This window comes from Sminthopsis crassicaudata, chromosome 3 (assembly GCF_048593235.1).
Source record: "Sminthopsis crassicaudata isolate SCR6 chromosome 3, ASM4859323v1, whole genome shotgun sequence".
Lineage (NCBI taxonomy): Eukaryota > Metazoa > Chordata > Mammalia > Dasyuromorphia > Dasyuridae > Sminthopsis > Sminthopsis crassicaudata.
In genome coordinates this window covers 167,899,997-167,917,148 of record NC_133619.1, presented here as the reverse complement: position 1 = coordinate 167,917,148, position 17,152 = coordinate 167,899,997, and the positions used below count along the sequence as shown (strand labels likewise).

The 17,152-nt window shown below is 32.9% G+C and overlaps 1 protein-coding gene across 1 annotated transcript in view; it reads left to right on the top strand.

Annotated features, from left to right (window-relative positions):
- The window catches only part of IRS2 (insulin receptor substrate 2), a 35,048-nt gene extending 18,917 nt beyond the window's left edge, over window positions 1–16,131 (top strand). Inside the window, 1 exon segment of the mRNA XM_074299525.1 lies at window positions 15,996–16,131. Coding sequence (XP_074155626.1) covers window positions 15,996–16,000 — 5 coding nt within the window. The 3' untranslated portion in view covers window positions 16,001–16,131.
- The last annotated feature ends 1,021 nt before the right edge of the window (window positions 16,132–17,152 follow it).

Genomic DNA, 17,152 nt, shown 5'->3' with positions numbered 1-17,152 from the left:
GGATACAAAATAAATCCACATAAATTATCAGCATTTTGATACATCACTAACAAAATCCAATAGCAAGAGATACAAAGAGAAATTCCATTTAAAATAACTGTCAATAGTAAAAAATTTTGGGGAATCTATCTGCCAAAGGAAAGTTCAGGAACTATATGAGCAAAACTACAAAACAATTTCCACACAAATAAAGTCAGATCTAAACAACTGGAAAAATATCAAGTATTCTTGGATTGGTCAAGGGAATATAATAAAATTGGCAATACTATCTAAACTAATCTATTTATTTAGTGCTATACCAATCAAACTCCCAAGAAACTATTTTATTGACCTAAAAAAATAATAACAACAAAATTCATGAGGAAAAACAAAAGGTCAAGATTTCAAGGGAATTAATGAAAAAAACTGCAAATGAAGGTGGCCTACCTGTACCAGATCCAAAATTATATTATAAAGCAGGGGTCATCAAAATCATTTGGTACTGGCTAAGAAACAGAATAGTCTATCAGTGGAATAGGTTAGGTTCACAGGACAAAATAATCAATAACTATAGCAATCTAGTGTTTGACAAACCCTAAGACCCAAGCTTTTGGGATAAGAACTCACTATTTGACAAAAACTGCTGGGAAAATTGGAAACTATTATGGCAGAAACACCTAACACCATATACCAAGATAAGGTCGATATGGGTTCATAATTTAGACATAAAGAATGATATTATAAACAAATTAGAAGAACATAGGATAGTTTACTCCTCAGATCTGTGAAGGAGGAAGGAATTTGTGACCAAAGAAGAATTGGAGATCATTATTGATCACAAAATAGATAATTTTTATTATGTTAAGTTAAAAAGGTTTTGTACAAACCAAAAATCTGGCGCATGTAATATTTTAGCACATAGTGAGTAAATGTCAATTCTTGCATTTATTTGTAAAATATTTTATATACAATTTTTAAAATCTTGAAAGGCAGTATGAATATTATATATTTCATATACTAGTGTATATAAAAAAATAAACTTGGAATCAGGAAAATTTTAATTCAGTTTTTGCCCCTGAAACACACTAGCAAGATCTTAATCTGGGACTTGTCCTTTAACTTCTCAATACTCTTGGAAGCTCTTTAAAGTGGTAAATTTCAAAGAAGTTGCTGACTTCTGTTGGAAGAGGGAGTTTCCTCACTGAACACTTCTTTACCAATGAAATCACTGCCCTTTAAAAAAAATCTTCATTGCCTTTTTGTAGAATGTAGAGGAAGTAAAGTGACAATTGGAATTGGTGGATCTCTTAAAGTATCACATACAAAATACTTTTATTATTACCAACTAGTCATTGAATTATGAACTTTAGTTATGTTTTCTTTCTGTTATGCTATATTTATGCTACAGTGCTATCTTTTAGGTTCAGTGTCTGGGATTGCCTGAAACATGAGATTGCCTTAAATCTTTCATATGCCTATTTACAATATATTCATTAATAAATTTCTTTATATTGCATTGTCAGTTAGGCCATATTTCCCACTGCATTTGCTTTCCTTTAAGAATTTTTAAAACTGAAAATCATGAAGTAAAGGTGTTAATCTTTGAATCATTTTGTTAATTTGGGAACTAAAATAGCAATGATATCTTACAGATTTGCAAGGAATAGATGATAAGGAATTGACCTTTGATTTCATTGGTATTGTAAATGCCTTAGATGAGGAAACAGTTTCCATCAATATAGGTCAACAGTTGTTTGCAACACTGAGAAGTGATACCCAGGGTATCACAATTATGTGTCATAAGGCACACTTGAATCTGAATCCAAATTTTTCAACTTCCAAAGATGGCTTTTATCCATTGTCTCACTTCCCCTCAATTTTGGAAAGTATTTTAAAATTTGCAATTTATCTTGGTGCCCTTTATCTCACCTGATTTTCACAGAAAGTCCTATGCTTTAAATGAACTTCCTATCTAATGAGAAACAACAATGTTCAATTGACTTGCCAGAGCTCAAACACCTATAAATAGCAGTGAGGTTTTTAACTTGGTTTTCTGTCTTGGTCTCTTTCTGTTGTATACCACACTGACTCACAGTTATATTGCCCTACCTTTTGAATCTATTAAGAGTCAGTCAGTCTGTTATCCTATAGACAAAAAGTATGGCATCCTGCATAGAAGATTGGAATTGGAAACAGAACGCCTTGGGTGAAAACCTTGCTTCTGGCCCTGCATGGACATGGAGAAGCCTCAGGTTTATCATTTATGAAATGGGAATAATGAATGATATATTTCTCTACCTCAAATGACATAATACCAATTGCATACCTAAAAGTTAGACTATTTGTGCCTGACCTGTGGTAATATCTTCTGAATTCATATTGGTCTGATTAACCACAATCAGATACACTGTACCTTGATTCAAACATAGTGATGTCGCTTTGGTCCTCTTCAACCTTGAATGGCAATAAACAATTATCAGCTGTTATTGTCCAATATCTTCCATAGACTTTGTACTAATAGGAAAAAAAATTAGAACTAGTGATGTGAAAATTGTGGAAACACTAATAAGTTATAATGAAGCATGATACTTTGCTCCCTTTGGCTTATTGGGGAACTTGTATGGTATAGTATAGTGGAGAAGGGGTTGATGGGAAACTGAACTTGGAGTAAAGGGTCCTGAATCCAAATCCTGACTTTGCTATTTACTTCTGTGACTTTCAACAAGTCATTTAAATTCTCTGGTCTTTGTAAAATTAGGGCAGTATACTAAGAGATTACTAGGTTCCTTCTAGCTCTGAATGCTTTGACTTCTCATGTAATTAGATTAACTTGATAAACTTTTCACAATTTTTTATATTTGAGCTTAATTTTAAAAACTTGATAAATGCTTAGATCTACATGTTGATTTCCTTGAATATCACCCTCATTAATCATTATTGACATAAGGACCTATAAAGTCCTATAAAGGTGATAGTCCTATAAAGGTGATAGTCATAATTTCAATTAAATTGAAGCTCAAAACACATGGTCTGTCAAAGAATATTCTGATTTCAAAGCCATTGCAATATATGTAAAAAATGAATTTCTTCTTTGCAATTTGTACTCTCTCTTGATTTTACAGTGTGTGGTTGTTTTACCTATAAAATGTTATCCTTCATTAATCAGAAGTGAGGGAGAAGAAAGATAAAATCCTTTCCTTTATTTCTGCATCATTAAATATTCCTTCTCAGGCATTATTGTTATTTTTTCTTTCAAATCAGAAATACCAAATTAAAATTTTTATTGTCACATGGGTTTTAGAAAGCAGCATTATATTTTCAGATCATCTTGACAGCATCTATATTCATATGACAAATCTTAAAAGATTTCTTTAAAAGGAGTAATGAAAGTAGAAACAGTGGATGAAAGGAAGCAGCTGTTTTTGCATTGTTGAGAATGTAAACAAAGGGAGGTTGTGACATGCAGTAGTGCATGTGGTGAACCCTGATGCCCTTTGCAGCAATTATGAAAAGAGCTTAGGAGATTCCTGTTCAATCTCTCTGCAGATAATACAAAAAGCCTGATTTTTAGGGTAAAAAAATCTTTTTGTATATATATGTGTGTGTGTGTGTGTGTGTGTGTGTGTGTGTGTGTGTGTGTGTGTGTGTGTGTGTGTGTTTAATTTGATTGTGTTTCAGTCTTTAATTTGTGAGACTGGTTTATGTTTTCTTAAAGTTACCAATTTTGTTTTTAATTACATGTTCCATTTTTTAGTTAATTTTTTAGGTCTCTGTCTCATATCTTCCATTTTCATCACAGAAGTAGACTTCATTCATTTATGTTTAGTTGAATTAAAAGTTGGAAATACTCTTCAGCACATAAGAATGAAATACAGTTGTGTTTTTTAAATGACTTATACTGTCTTTTAAAGAGATATAGGTTCCAGTCTCAGTTCTGCTACTTTCACTTACTTTTTGGATGTTCTTAGATAGCTTAGATTGCCATTTTTCTCATCTGTAAAATAAAAGGGGGGTGGAACAGGTAATCTTTTAAAATTCCCTTCCAGTCCCAACATTTTTGATTCTGTCAAGATTGAGAAATTAGGGGCAGCTAGGTGGTGCAGTGGATAGAGTACCAGCCTTGAATTCAGGAGGACCTGAGTTCAAATCTGGTCTCAGACATTTAACACTTCCTAGCTGTGTGACCCTGGGCAAGTCACTTAACCCCAGCCTCAGGGGAAAAAAAAAACAAAAAAATATTGAGAAATTATCACATAATCTTCCATATATATACACACATATACACATGCAGGTATATGTAGAATATCTATATTTATGTAATTCTATGGCATATGGATATACATACATTTGTATGCATGTATACATACAAATATATGTATGTGTGTATATAGGTGTACACATATATACTTTACTAAATTCATGATTTCATTGGAGTAGCAAATTTTTAATGAGGAAATTCCTTTTACAAATACAAATTGTCAACTCTTTGGCAACTTAAAGTCTTAAAGACTTGTCTAGGAACACTGAGACATTAAGGGCAGTATATCATGTCAGAGATAGAATTTGAAACAGATCTTTTCCTGACTCTGAGGTTAGTTTTCTACCTACTATATCATGCTGCTTTTCAGTCTCCCATATTAAGCCATATAAAATAGATATCACAAAATTAACTTAACCAAAAACACCAAATGATATTAATTAGTATTTATTTGGGGGGATTAGCTTCTCCCATCTTTGAGTGGTAGGACTGCATAAAATAAAAAATAAATAAAAATAAGATCAATTAATTAATTAAAATAAATAAAAATAAAATATAAGAATAATAAAAAGGAACATCTGTCTAGACTATCTCTTTGTCAGAATTATCATAGACAATGAAAGGATTTTCTAGAAAGGACCTTGGAAGTCATCTAGTCCAATCTTATATCTATTATGCATGTTCTAATTTAGTACTTAAATTTTTGATTTTTAAAGAACTAGTAAATCATTTTAAAGGCATTATATTGCATATATAGAAAATATTGGCAATACTACATTGCTTTGAAAAAAATTCTTATATTTGAGAACATATGTATTTGCTTATATTCTTTATCTCCAATTTCAATGAGTAAATGCTTTGGATGGTGATTTTATACTGTAGACATTTTGAGAACTTTTATGTTTATGTAGATAAGAATTTTATTTATAATGCTTCTGTCATTTGGATGCTTAATTTGGGAAGCATCACCAGAAATGCTTATAATCATGTGTCATAAATGGCATCATTGCTTTCCAGTCAGGAAGAGATGAAGCTATTGTTATCTATCACTGACCTTGAACTTCTCTTTCTTCTGGGACTTTCCCTAACTCAGAAAAAAAGTTTGTGCTGCTTAGACTTGTAATTAGGTGTTCTACAAATTTTATTTGAAAAAAGGGTGCAGGCTGACTTTTAAGAAGTCTTTGTTTCTTTTTCTTTTTCTTTTTTTTTTTTTTTAAATAACAAGTCATTTATAGAGTAAAGTAGACATTTTGGGGTTTGGAAACTAGAAGTGGTGAAATCTTTATAGAAATTTGTTCTCTCCCTTTAAAATGTCAGTGAGTTAGAAATCATTCTATTCAGATTCCTGTTAAACCACCATTTAATTTATCTACAACTTAATCTTACTTATGACAAAAAAGAAACTATATGGTACACTGGAAACAGCTCTGGGTTTATCAAAAGAGTATTTTGAATCCTGGCTCTATTTGCCATCTGAGTGATGATGAACAAATCAGTTAACCTTCTTTAGTTTACTTATCTCTCAAATAAAAAGAGTTAGACTACAACTGAACAATATTTGAACTTTTAAATCTAGAATCCCTTGTTCCTTAAATGTGACTGCATAAATCCTTACTTCCTAAAGCCAACACTGAAAAAAATGTGTGAATAAGTCTATATGGAGGACAGTACACAAACTTATCTATTTATCTATTTACACACATGCATATAATATACATGTGTGTATAGCTACCTGAGAAGAAATGTTACACACAGAGCTTTGAGGAATTGAGGGAACTGTAGTGACTCCTAGAGATAATAGGAATGCCTGAAGTTTGCAATCATAAGGGCAATCCATATGCTTTATCATATGGGAAGACCATTATTCATCTTTTTCATACATAACACTCAAGCTTCCTTCTAAAGCTATTCTTTAAGCTCCTTTTGAAGTTCAATTTAAGAAACATTGGAAGGAAAGAGCACAGTGAACATAGAGTATGACAGTGAAGGCTTGGACTCATGGTATCCATTATAATTGTGGGTCCTATATTTATCTGCAGCATGAAGGGCCTCGCTCTCTGGTCCCTCTTATGTAAATTAACTGTATAATGATAGTTTGTTACTTGGTATTTGGCCTTTTTCAGTAGTGAAATCAAAATAATGGGTGATTTGAATGCAAATCATTTTTTCTTGAGCTGAAGAACTTATATGTAGATCTACCATTTGGTGCATATTTTTATCAGCTAGAGAAACCCAAATTGCTATTGCTGCATGGCCTCAACTAGACTCGGATCTAGTTAGCTTATGATGTATTGTCCTTGCTCAGTACATGTGAAATTAAAAAGGATTTTGGCATTCTCTAGTTGTGCAGCTGCCTATCCTATTGGCTGCACCCTCTTTCAGTGTGTTTGCCTGCCATTCACAGTGAATTGAGAAAGCAACTCTGTCATGCTCTGAGCCCTTTGCAATATTTTGAAGGACTTCAAGCTTTTCAGAGGTCTATAGCTAGTTCTTGGAAAAACAATTCCAATCCTATTTGGTTTCTGCACAATTTAAGCAAATGTATTTGTCTTATTTGAAAGATTGTTTCATTGATTTTAAGTATTTTAATTAATATTAAACAGTTTCATTTCTTTTCTGGGTGAAGCATCCTCATAAGTGATTTTCACAGCAACTGGTAGTGATGTTTTTCACAAATATAATAAAGTATTATACTAAAGGAACATAATTTCATCACTGACAGCAATAACATGAGGCAATGGTAGTAGGGATTGTATTATTTTATTTTTTTTGCTGGTAATATATTTAGTTCTAAAAAATATTAGTATTGTTTTAAAATTGATGACACAATTATGGAAAAACTTGAAAAAATAATCTGATCTATCTCCTCCATTTTATAGATGAAATCATTGAGACCCAGAGAGATGAAGGAATTTGCCCAATATTCCACAAGTAGAAGTGACAAAACTAAGATTAAAACTGAGGTCTTCTAAGTACACTTAGAAGTGTACACTAAGTATACTTTTCTACTATACTATATACATAAATCATGCAGGATCCATATTTCTTCTGTCAAAGAAAGATTTAGTGCACATGCACACATTCTCTCTCAGGACTGGTCCCTTGACAGTTTATAATTACCTTCTTCCACTACTTTTGAAAAAAGTAAAATTTGTTTTCTTATTTGTACTTGTGTACCATCTAGGTAAAAGAATGCTAGAGGCACATAGGCCACCTAATAGTAACCTAATTTATTTAGTACAACTTGGATGTTTCATGAGAAATAAAATGAAATGCCTATGAGACAGAGGTGGATTCTTCCAAATGCTTCCTGGCTTCATAAATGATTTTATGACTAGCTTCCTCATTTTCAGTTAGCTCTGTAACAGGATAGCATAGTTTTTAGAGGATAGAATTGCATTTCTAAAGTAAGCAAGCTTGATGGCGATTTTCAAAGGGAATATCAGTTAGTCTCCAGGTGTAACACACAGATGGAAATTTGTTGTGTTATTGTGACAAAACTATCCTCCTTTTTTCCTAACTCTTTTCTTTAACAAAATAAAAGTTGCTATGTATATTCCTTGGGGCCACACCATCATAGGTAAACTGTAAAAAGGGATTTTCTCCTGCTGTGTTTACAGTTAACTGGGATAAATAGCCTCAATGGCCATTTTTTTTGAATATGTGTGTGTGTGTCTGTGTCTGTGTGTTTGTATCTGTATATGTGTGTTATGCCTCTGAATTCCTTTAGGTAAGTGATAGTATTCTGATTTGAAAGGAAAAATGTGAAAGGAATATGAGAAATCATCATCTGAAGGGACAATTCTATTAACAATTTTTAATTATGTCAACATCAAAGCATGTATTAAGTTCTAGACAATCCCCTATGGAGGAGAGGCTAACATAGTAGAAGGGTTCAGGAAGATCTGGATTCAAATTTTGCATTTTGCCACATATATTTTTATTTAGTTTTATGTGAGTGTTTCAGGTAACTTTAAAAGACCTTAATTATAAATAGGTTGCTAAATTGTAGCAGTGGAAGGAGTTTCTGCTCCCCCATTCTGGTTAAATCCATGGTCTAGACCAAAATAAAATGATCCCTTACATTTAAGTTTTAGGTAATTTAAGCAAAAAATTCAGAAAGGTGTTTTTTACCTTCTTTTCATTTAATTATTTAAAAACAAAAACAAAAACAAACCTACTTGGGGCAGTGAGGTGGCACAGTGGATAGAGCACCAGCCCTGAATTCAGGAGGACCTGAGTTCAAATGTGACCTCAGACACTTAATACTTCCTGGCTGTGTGACCCTGGGCAAGTCACTTATACCCCAATTTCCTCAGCAAAAAAAAAGAAAAAAAAGACAAGGTCTCTTCTTTTATGGATTCCTCTAAAAATCAGGGTATGTTTGGATAGTGTGTATGTCATGTAATTATTTGTCCTTTTATATTAGATGTGGTACAATAACTTTTGTGCTAGTAACCACTATTTTGTGTACTAATGTGGCTTGAAAAGATTTAGTGTCTATTCTGCTTTATAATGGGCTGACATCCATTGATGCTATCTTGATTTGTGACCAAAACAAACAAAAAACAAAAAGACCCCAGAGGGCAAAGATAAAGCAAAAATATTTAATTATTGAATATACAGCATGCTTGGCATTCACACTAGAATTCCATATTAGAGTTAGCACAGGTTGTCATGAATTAAATTGTGATACACAAAGATATATTTTGATACATTTTGTGGACAGGCTGAATTGGTAGGGACTGGATTTTGAATGGTTTATAGAATAGTTTTTGGTTAATAAGGGTGGGGAGTGAGAAAAAAGCATTGGAGAAGGGAAGCTAGTCCTTGCTGTTTTGTTTTGTTCTGTTCTTAGCAATAAAGTCTCTATAAAAACTAGATTATCTCATCCTTCCTTGTGGTGTGGCATTAACATCAAGTTACAACTTGATTAGAAGTGAATACTTTAATAACAAAGGTTCAGAAAGGAATGATAGCTTAAATTGTAAGTGGGAGTAATGAGCTAATATAAAAGAAGTTATGAATTCATCTTATGAAAGATTTAGAGATATCTCCAATTGTTCTCTTTAGCCTGAGAAGCTTTGCTTCCCTCTAAATTTCCTTTCATTAAAAAAAAAAAAAAATCCCCCCAACCTTATTTCAGGATTTATTCCTTTGCATAACTCTCTGTGAAACCCCATATTGTCATTCTTGACATATTCTTGAAATGTCTTGCTTTGATTACAATAAAGGAATACAAAGCAGTCAGGCCTATTTTCCTAAGAACTGTTGTTATTAAAAGCTAAACTTTAATTTTGTAATACTATATTTAATTCAGGAGTAAAATTCTATTCTGGAAATTTGAATTTATTAGAAAATAATTTCATTAATCCATGAGGCTAATTATTAAACATAAAAACTAAACTTTCCATTTTAAAACTGGATGTGTTTTTGCAAATCAATGTTAAGTGTGATCTTTAAGTAGAAAAATGTTAAAATATATTTTCCCTAATGCTATAAATTGTTAGCAGCTTTTGTACCTTTGCTATCTTCTGCCATATCGATTTCTATTGAAAGAGCAAGAAAGTTCCAAGATCTCACTTTTGAGATAGCTGTTCAGTGTTTTCATGCAACTTTTTATAACAACAGGACAAGAGAAAGCAAGTATAACATTCAGGCCAAATGTTCCTTCCACCCCTTACTAGTTAAAACTATTAATGAAATCCTAACCAAAAAGATGTAACTTAGAGTTCATTCAATTTTATTTTCAATTCTCTACTTTTACACAAATGTTGGATTTTCTTTACTTAATTCTTAGATTATTATTAAGCCCCAGTTATATGAGTTAATTCCTTTTATCCAATACTTAAGGAATCCTAGAAATTATGCATAACTTTATCTTTTAAAAATGTAAATGTGAAAATTATGTTGTCTGGGTGATGTGGCATATAGAGAAGAACAATTTCATATTTGGTGGAATTTTGGAAAAGTAAAAAAATATAACTTTTCTTATTCTTTCTATTATGTGTATACCTTCCCAAGTAACATAACCAATACATATATTACAGTAATCACAGAATTTACTCAAAAATATGTACCTCCTAATAATTATGTTCTTTTGCAGTTTCAAGTTTTCTCTATCTTAGAAAATATTCAAAGTAGAGTGAGCATAAAATTAGTTTCTTGTTGCCCCCCCCCAAAGAAAAGGTATTTTCTTGATTCTAAGTTATTATTATTAAGTAGAAAATAAAATCACTTTTCTGCAACAATAATCTTGCTAGAATAATCTCATTAATAGCAAAGGTAATTTTTTAAAAAAACAACTTGAAAATAAAGGATTAGTTAGTTCTGTGAAAGAAGATTGTTTGCCAAAGTATTATTATTATTATTATTATGTTTTTGTTTTATTAGACTGGATTTCTCTCTTTCCTTCAGAATGTAAGTACAGTGAACACTCATGGTCCAATCCCACAACTGATAGTCACAAGAGCTTTACCTGCCTCATTTCTATCAGGGGTGGATTTATCTCTCTTAGACATTCTAGTTGGTGCCTACTCCTCGTGGCTCACCATATTAGTGCTAGATTTAGGGATACCCAATTAGTTTAGTTTACTGAAACTTACTGCTCCCAAGCTCAAGCAATTCATTATTCTCAGCAACCACATTATCAAGGATTGCAGCTGTCTATCATCATACTAGCCTATTTTATCATTTTTAAACCAAAGCATTAGTGCCTATCCTTTAGTTCCATAGTATGCATTATTCTTGTCTTCATCACTCTTTCTGGGAATAAGGAAGTGATATTCTGGAATGAGAGCTTGATGGGTGGATGACAATTGCTGTAACTCAATGACATCAACCAGAGCCACATCCTTTTTGCTTTCTCATGTCTAAGTGCTATGTTCCTAAAATGCAGAATGTTATGTCTGCCATGTGTTAATAATCATTTAAGTACCATGTTTCTGTGAAGTTCCCCAGTCCCATTTCTTTTTTTTCCCCTGAGGCAATTGGGGTTAATTGACTTGCCCAGGGTCATATAGCTAGGAAGTGTTAATTGTCTGAGATCAGATTTGAACTCAGGTCTTCCTGACTTCAGGACTGTTGCTCTATTCACCGTGACACCTAGCTGCCTCTCATCTGCCATGTCTTTTAAATAGATTTGCCTTGTCTTGTCTCTATTTGTTAAAATTCACCTCTTTTTTTTTTTTAAGCATAACCCAATTTCCACCTCCTAGACAGAAATTTTGATATTCTTTCCTTGTTCCTAAAGTAAAAATAATCTCTCCTTCAAATTTGTTATGTTCTTTTGACCAAGTTTACTTTTCCCACCCATCTCATACCAAACTTATATGTGTGTATGCCATTTCTTTCTAGATTTAGGCTTAAGAATAAAAATTATTGTGCTTTTCTTTGTTTGCTAATGCCTAGCACCATATCTTGAAATAGTTGGAGCTTAATAAGTATTTATTAAATTGAAATGAGCCCAAAGATTTCAATTGATCATACATTTATGAACTAGAGCATCTTCTATATCAACAATACTGTATTGGCAGTAAAGAATAGAGAATACAAAGATTTTTTTTTTTTTTTTTAGCCCTTTACAATGCTCAATCTCAATTAAGAGTTGACAAGTTCCAAAATAGTAAATGAGAATAGAGAAAATGCAAAGAAGATAAAAAATTAAGAGATTATTTCCAGCTAAAGGAATCTCACAAGATTTGTGAAAGACACCTAATTTGGCCTTGATCAAGGAAAGATTTCAAATAAGTAACAAAGATCCAGGATGGAAGGGCTGCTTTCCAGGTGTTGGGGAATAACCAAAATCACAGAGATTTTGAATGGAGGGGCATATTGATTTAATAAATAAACTTCCAATCTTCCCAAATCCTCATGTTAGATCTCAGGAAACAAGGAGTTATCTTTATCAGAGATAAAATCTATCTCCAGCCTTTCAATTTCTATCCTTTATCTCTCTCTGTTAAGAAGTATTATTTCTGATGGCTACTTCTGTTGATGTTTTGTGAGTACCACTAAGCATTTTCAAGCTGTCTACTTGTATCAGTAGTGCCATTATAAATACGGTTTGCTAAAACTTGTTTTGGTATCAAGCCATAATAAACCAGTATCGTTTGAAGAGGGCAGGACCCACTGACTGGTAGTAAGATAGATTTCTAAAGAACATGAGATTGAATAGATTTAAACTCTATCTCTGAAGCTACAGCAGAGTCAGGTATTTTTTGTCACTTTGTTTTTTATTATTCAAGAAAAAAAAAGTCACATTTCTACTTTGGAGTCTTGTTTTACTAAATAAAAGGTTTTTTGCTTTTTTTTTTCCCAAATGTCTATCTTTTTCAGTTATATCTGAGCTCTTCATGATCCCATTTGGGATTTTCTTGGCAAAGATAATGAGAGTTGTTTGTCATTTCCTTCTACGACTCATTTTACAGATGAGGAGCCTGAGACAAACATGATTAATCTCCTTTATATCTAGTTTCTCTACATCCCATTCTGTCCTACACACATTAATCAATTAATCTTCCTTTAATACTGTTTTTAACCATATCACTCATTTTCACAAAAATCTTCAATGGTGCCCATTTGCCAACAAAATAAATTCCAAACTCCTTAGTTTGACACTTTAGTCAAGATCTTCCACAGTCTGCTATCAGACTGCTTCTTTTCTCTTTTCCCCTAAACTCTCCATTGTGTCATCAATGTTTGAAACTCCTTTTAGCCTACAATTTAAGAATGTATAGAATTGCTTAGGGCAGACACCAAAATCAAGGGTCATGTCCCTAATGGAAGAAGTCGAACTTGAATCCAAGTCTTCCTCACTTCAAGTCTGACTCAATCTACTATGCCAGTGTGCCTCTGAGCTCTGTTTCTAAGATTATCAAAATCAATTAAAAAAAAATCCATAAAAGGACACATCAAAAATAATTAATTTGTTTCTTTAGTAAAATACCTGCCAACATGATCTAGTAGTCACCATTTGTCATCCCTATCTATTTCCCATTGAGTAGCTGGGTGGCACAGTAGCTAGAATACCAGTCTGGAGTCAGGAAGACCCATCTTCCTAATTTAAAATTTAATCAAAGACACTCATTAGCTGTGTGATCTTGAGCAGGCACTTAATCCTGTTTGCCTCTGTTCCTTTTCTGTAAAATGAACTGGAAATAGAAGTGGCAAACCATTCCAGTATATTTGTCAAGAAAATCCCAAATAGGGTTACAAAGAGTTGGACACAAATGAAGACAACTGAACAACAACAATAGCAATAACTCTATCTTCCATTATTCTCGTTCACCAATTTTCTCTTTGAGGCCAGTTAATTTTCCTATTATCCCTTGAAAGTAGTTGCTTGAATTCTTCATACCACTCCTTTAACTTGGAACAATCTTAACTTTCTTTCCTATCCCAGTCTTGCCTGTTCTCTTTATAAAATTTCCCTTATCTCCTTTAGCTTCAAGTAATCTCTCTATCCTCTAATTGTTGTCAGTACAATTTTGGTGATTAATCATATACTGTCTTGTAACATTTTTCCATTGTTACCTTGAGCTGCTATTTAAATCTTTTATTATCATTTCAATTTTGAGACATTTATATAGGGTCTCCTAGTCCAGTCATTAGTCTCCTTTCTCTTCCCCTCTGAAATTCTCATTAATTTATCTTACTTTTTTTTTGTTGCCCCCCTTCCAACCAGGTCACATAACATATCTTTTTGTTTTCCCTACAAAAGTTACAAAATCATTAGGTTGTTAAAAGCTAATTCTTGCTGTTCAGGCTTTTAGGAAGAGATAGGCTGCAGTTTGTCTTAGCCAAAGGTGTCAAATGTTTCTCAAAACTCTCCGAATGTGACTTGAACCAAATTTAAATGTAATTGGGAAATATTTAACAAAATAAATAAAAGTACAATAAAACATTGATGATATTACATTTCAAAACAAAGTAAAATGTGGCTGTCAGAGATTCTTTTATGGACAGATCAGTGCCTTCAGGAAGAGTTCCCAGCTATTGAAATTTTTTCCTCTTTGGAATTAATGAACATAGATGGACTTCCCATGAAGTTCTTCTTACAAATTTCTAATCTTGAGTCTAATCTTGAAGTTTTTGGCATAGTTGAAGTAGAAGATTAGTCCTTCATTTAGGGAAGTAATTTGTCTCTTTCAACCACTTCTATCAACTTCATGATGTTTTCATTAAGGACTCCTTCTCAGGAAGGAGTCCCATTCTGCCAAAGAATAAATTTTCAAAGATTACATTTCATAGTAGGAAAAAAATAATACTTTGAACAATAAGTGATAATCATTGACAATTCCTTCCTCTCTCCCCAAACAAAGAAGACAGAATCAAGGCTTCACACTTTCCAATTAGATGATAAGTCCCTTGAGGACAGAAACTTTATTTTTGGGTCTTTCTGCATCATTTCCTGGCACAATGTAAACATTCAATTTGATTTTAGTAGAAAATAGACAGAGAACACTGTTGTGAGCCTAAGGAGTCACCCTAAATGTAAGCGTAGAACTGTGAAACCAAAGTCTCGTTTTTCCTACCTTTCCTCTGAACTCCAAACTTTTTCTAGCCTCTTTTGGCATGGGAATTTGGGGTTAGTTCTTTGGGGTCTATCTTATCAGACTGGAAATACTTTTAGGGCTATGATAACTTTGTGACCTATACATAGTCCATTAGGAATTTGGCATTTGCTTGAGTGTGATCCAAGAATCTTCTTGTGTTTTATTTTGAAATAAACAGTGGATCCATAGTATAATTTTTGTAATCCAGAGAAGATGTTTCATGAGAATTTTAAAATTATTAAAATGTGACTAAAAAGTAACAGAAAAAGTGTGATATGCATGAAATAATGTCAGTAAGAAGCTTTAGTTACGTATCTAATTTAATATAAAAAAGAAACATATAAAGTCAAAATTTTGTTGAGGCCTTGAGGGGAAAAAAGACATTAAAGAATTAAGATTGAAGCAAGTATGGAGGGGAGAAAACATAGTGGAAAGAATTAAGTCTTAATTATATGGATATGAATGAGAACAAGAAATAAAGTATATGTGAAGACATATAAAGACATAATATGCAAATGAAGGTTACTACCATTGATATGTATTACTGATTTTTTTTTTTTTAATTGCACTTCTTTCCAGTGTTCTTTATGAGTGAAGGTAGTATAATATTTAAGATAAAAAGTACTGAGCTTGGAATGAGAAGCACTAGTCTCTCAGATTTGGCTAACTGTATAGCCACTAAGAAGTCACTTAATATAATTTTGGTCACAGTTACCAATACAATGAAGATAATAAATTTTTGTACCTATATCTCAGTATTGTTAAAAGAAGCCAATGAGGCAACATATCCGAAGTCCATTGCAAACTTGGCCCATCAGTTATTCCTTCATCCCCACTGAGTTTGCTTTTATAAACTTTTTTATTAAATGTTATTAATTTTCATAAAATTTTATAATTTTTCAAAAAATTTGCCCCGCACAGTTGATAATCCCATGAAAATGAGTTTCATAGAATCTAATAACAATATAGGAAAGGTATTTTTGTCATTTGTTTCTTGAATTCCTTCATTCTCATGTTCATTAGATTGTGAACACCTTGAGAATAAGCACCATATCAGACATAATAGGCACTTAATAAATGCTTTTTGACATGATTTTTCTGTGGAACTATTAAAAATCTGCCTTTTGTGTGTGTGTGTGTGTATGTGTGTGTGTGTGTAGAGTGATCATTATTCACTTTTATTTATTTACTTTTCTTTTCAGAGTGAAAAATCTGGCTAAATCACCGTGACCTCATACACCGGAGTATAACATTAACAACAGAAACTGCTCAGCATTTATCATTTCTTAATCTGAAGCTGCTTATGGTTTACTTTTCTTTTTTGATCTGGGCAGTTACTTAACTTTTGAGATGATAATGGACTACATTAAGACAAGGAATCATCAAAGAAAGGAAAACGACCTGCCTCACTTGTTTCCTGTTTTTTGGCATCTATCATCATGCTGCTGTGAGAGAAAGTTAATTGAAGAAACTATTCTATAGAAATCTGGACCTTTTTAGCTGACCACCTGAAGTGGTGGCCAATGCCTTCACTTCCTTCTCCCCTTCTTCCTCTTTTCTTTTCTCTCCCCTCCCCACCCTTATAAAGACAAACTATTTATCCTTTAGCATGCTAGGAGATTCTGTTAACACCCACAAAAGCAGTAAAATCTGGTATTTACTGGTATATTCTCAAAACTACCACAGTCCTACCTCAGTTCAAAGTAAATCCGGATTTGTATTGTTGGGGTATGGCAGGACCTCCTTTATATCTCTATGCTGAATGTTTCTGGAGAATGGTCATCAGCCTTATTGAACTTCTTCAAGTATATAGCAGCTTGCTGGATTTCAGTTCACTAGCTGTAGGGTTTATTTAGAGACAGAGCCCAGTATGGAACTAAACAGTCTCAATAAATGAAAATTTCATGTTGGACTTCGAAGATGGATGCAGAATAGTTATAATGTAACTAAAGCAACCTAAGTTAAATATCATAAAACTCTATGGGGGTTGAAGTGAGGGGTGGGGAAGGGGAGGGTGGGAAGGGATTTGGGGAGGGGATGAGTATCTCTTTTTACCTTTGACAAACTTGTTTAATCCTCTCTATGTAGATGTTTAATGTAGGTACTTCAAATTGCAAAAGCCTTTTATTCTATTTACAAGCTCAAATTTCTCTGCTACCCCCTAATGTTGAGCTTGCATTTCTTATAACCAAAAAATCCACATAGGCATGCTAGCAATGCAAGGTGGTCATGGGTGTTTGGCAGATAAAAATTTTATCTTTAATATAAGGCTATCATGCCAGCCAATAGGGCTGCTTTGTACAAAAAGAAAAATGAGGCATTCCAGTCACAGAAGTTAAGAGACAAAGAAGAAAAAATT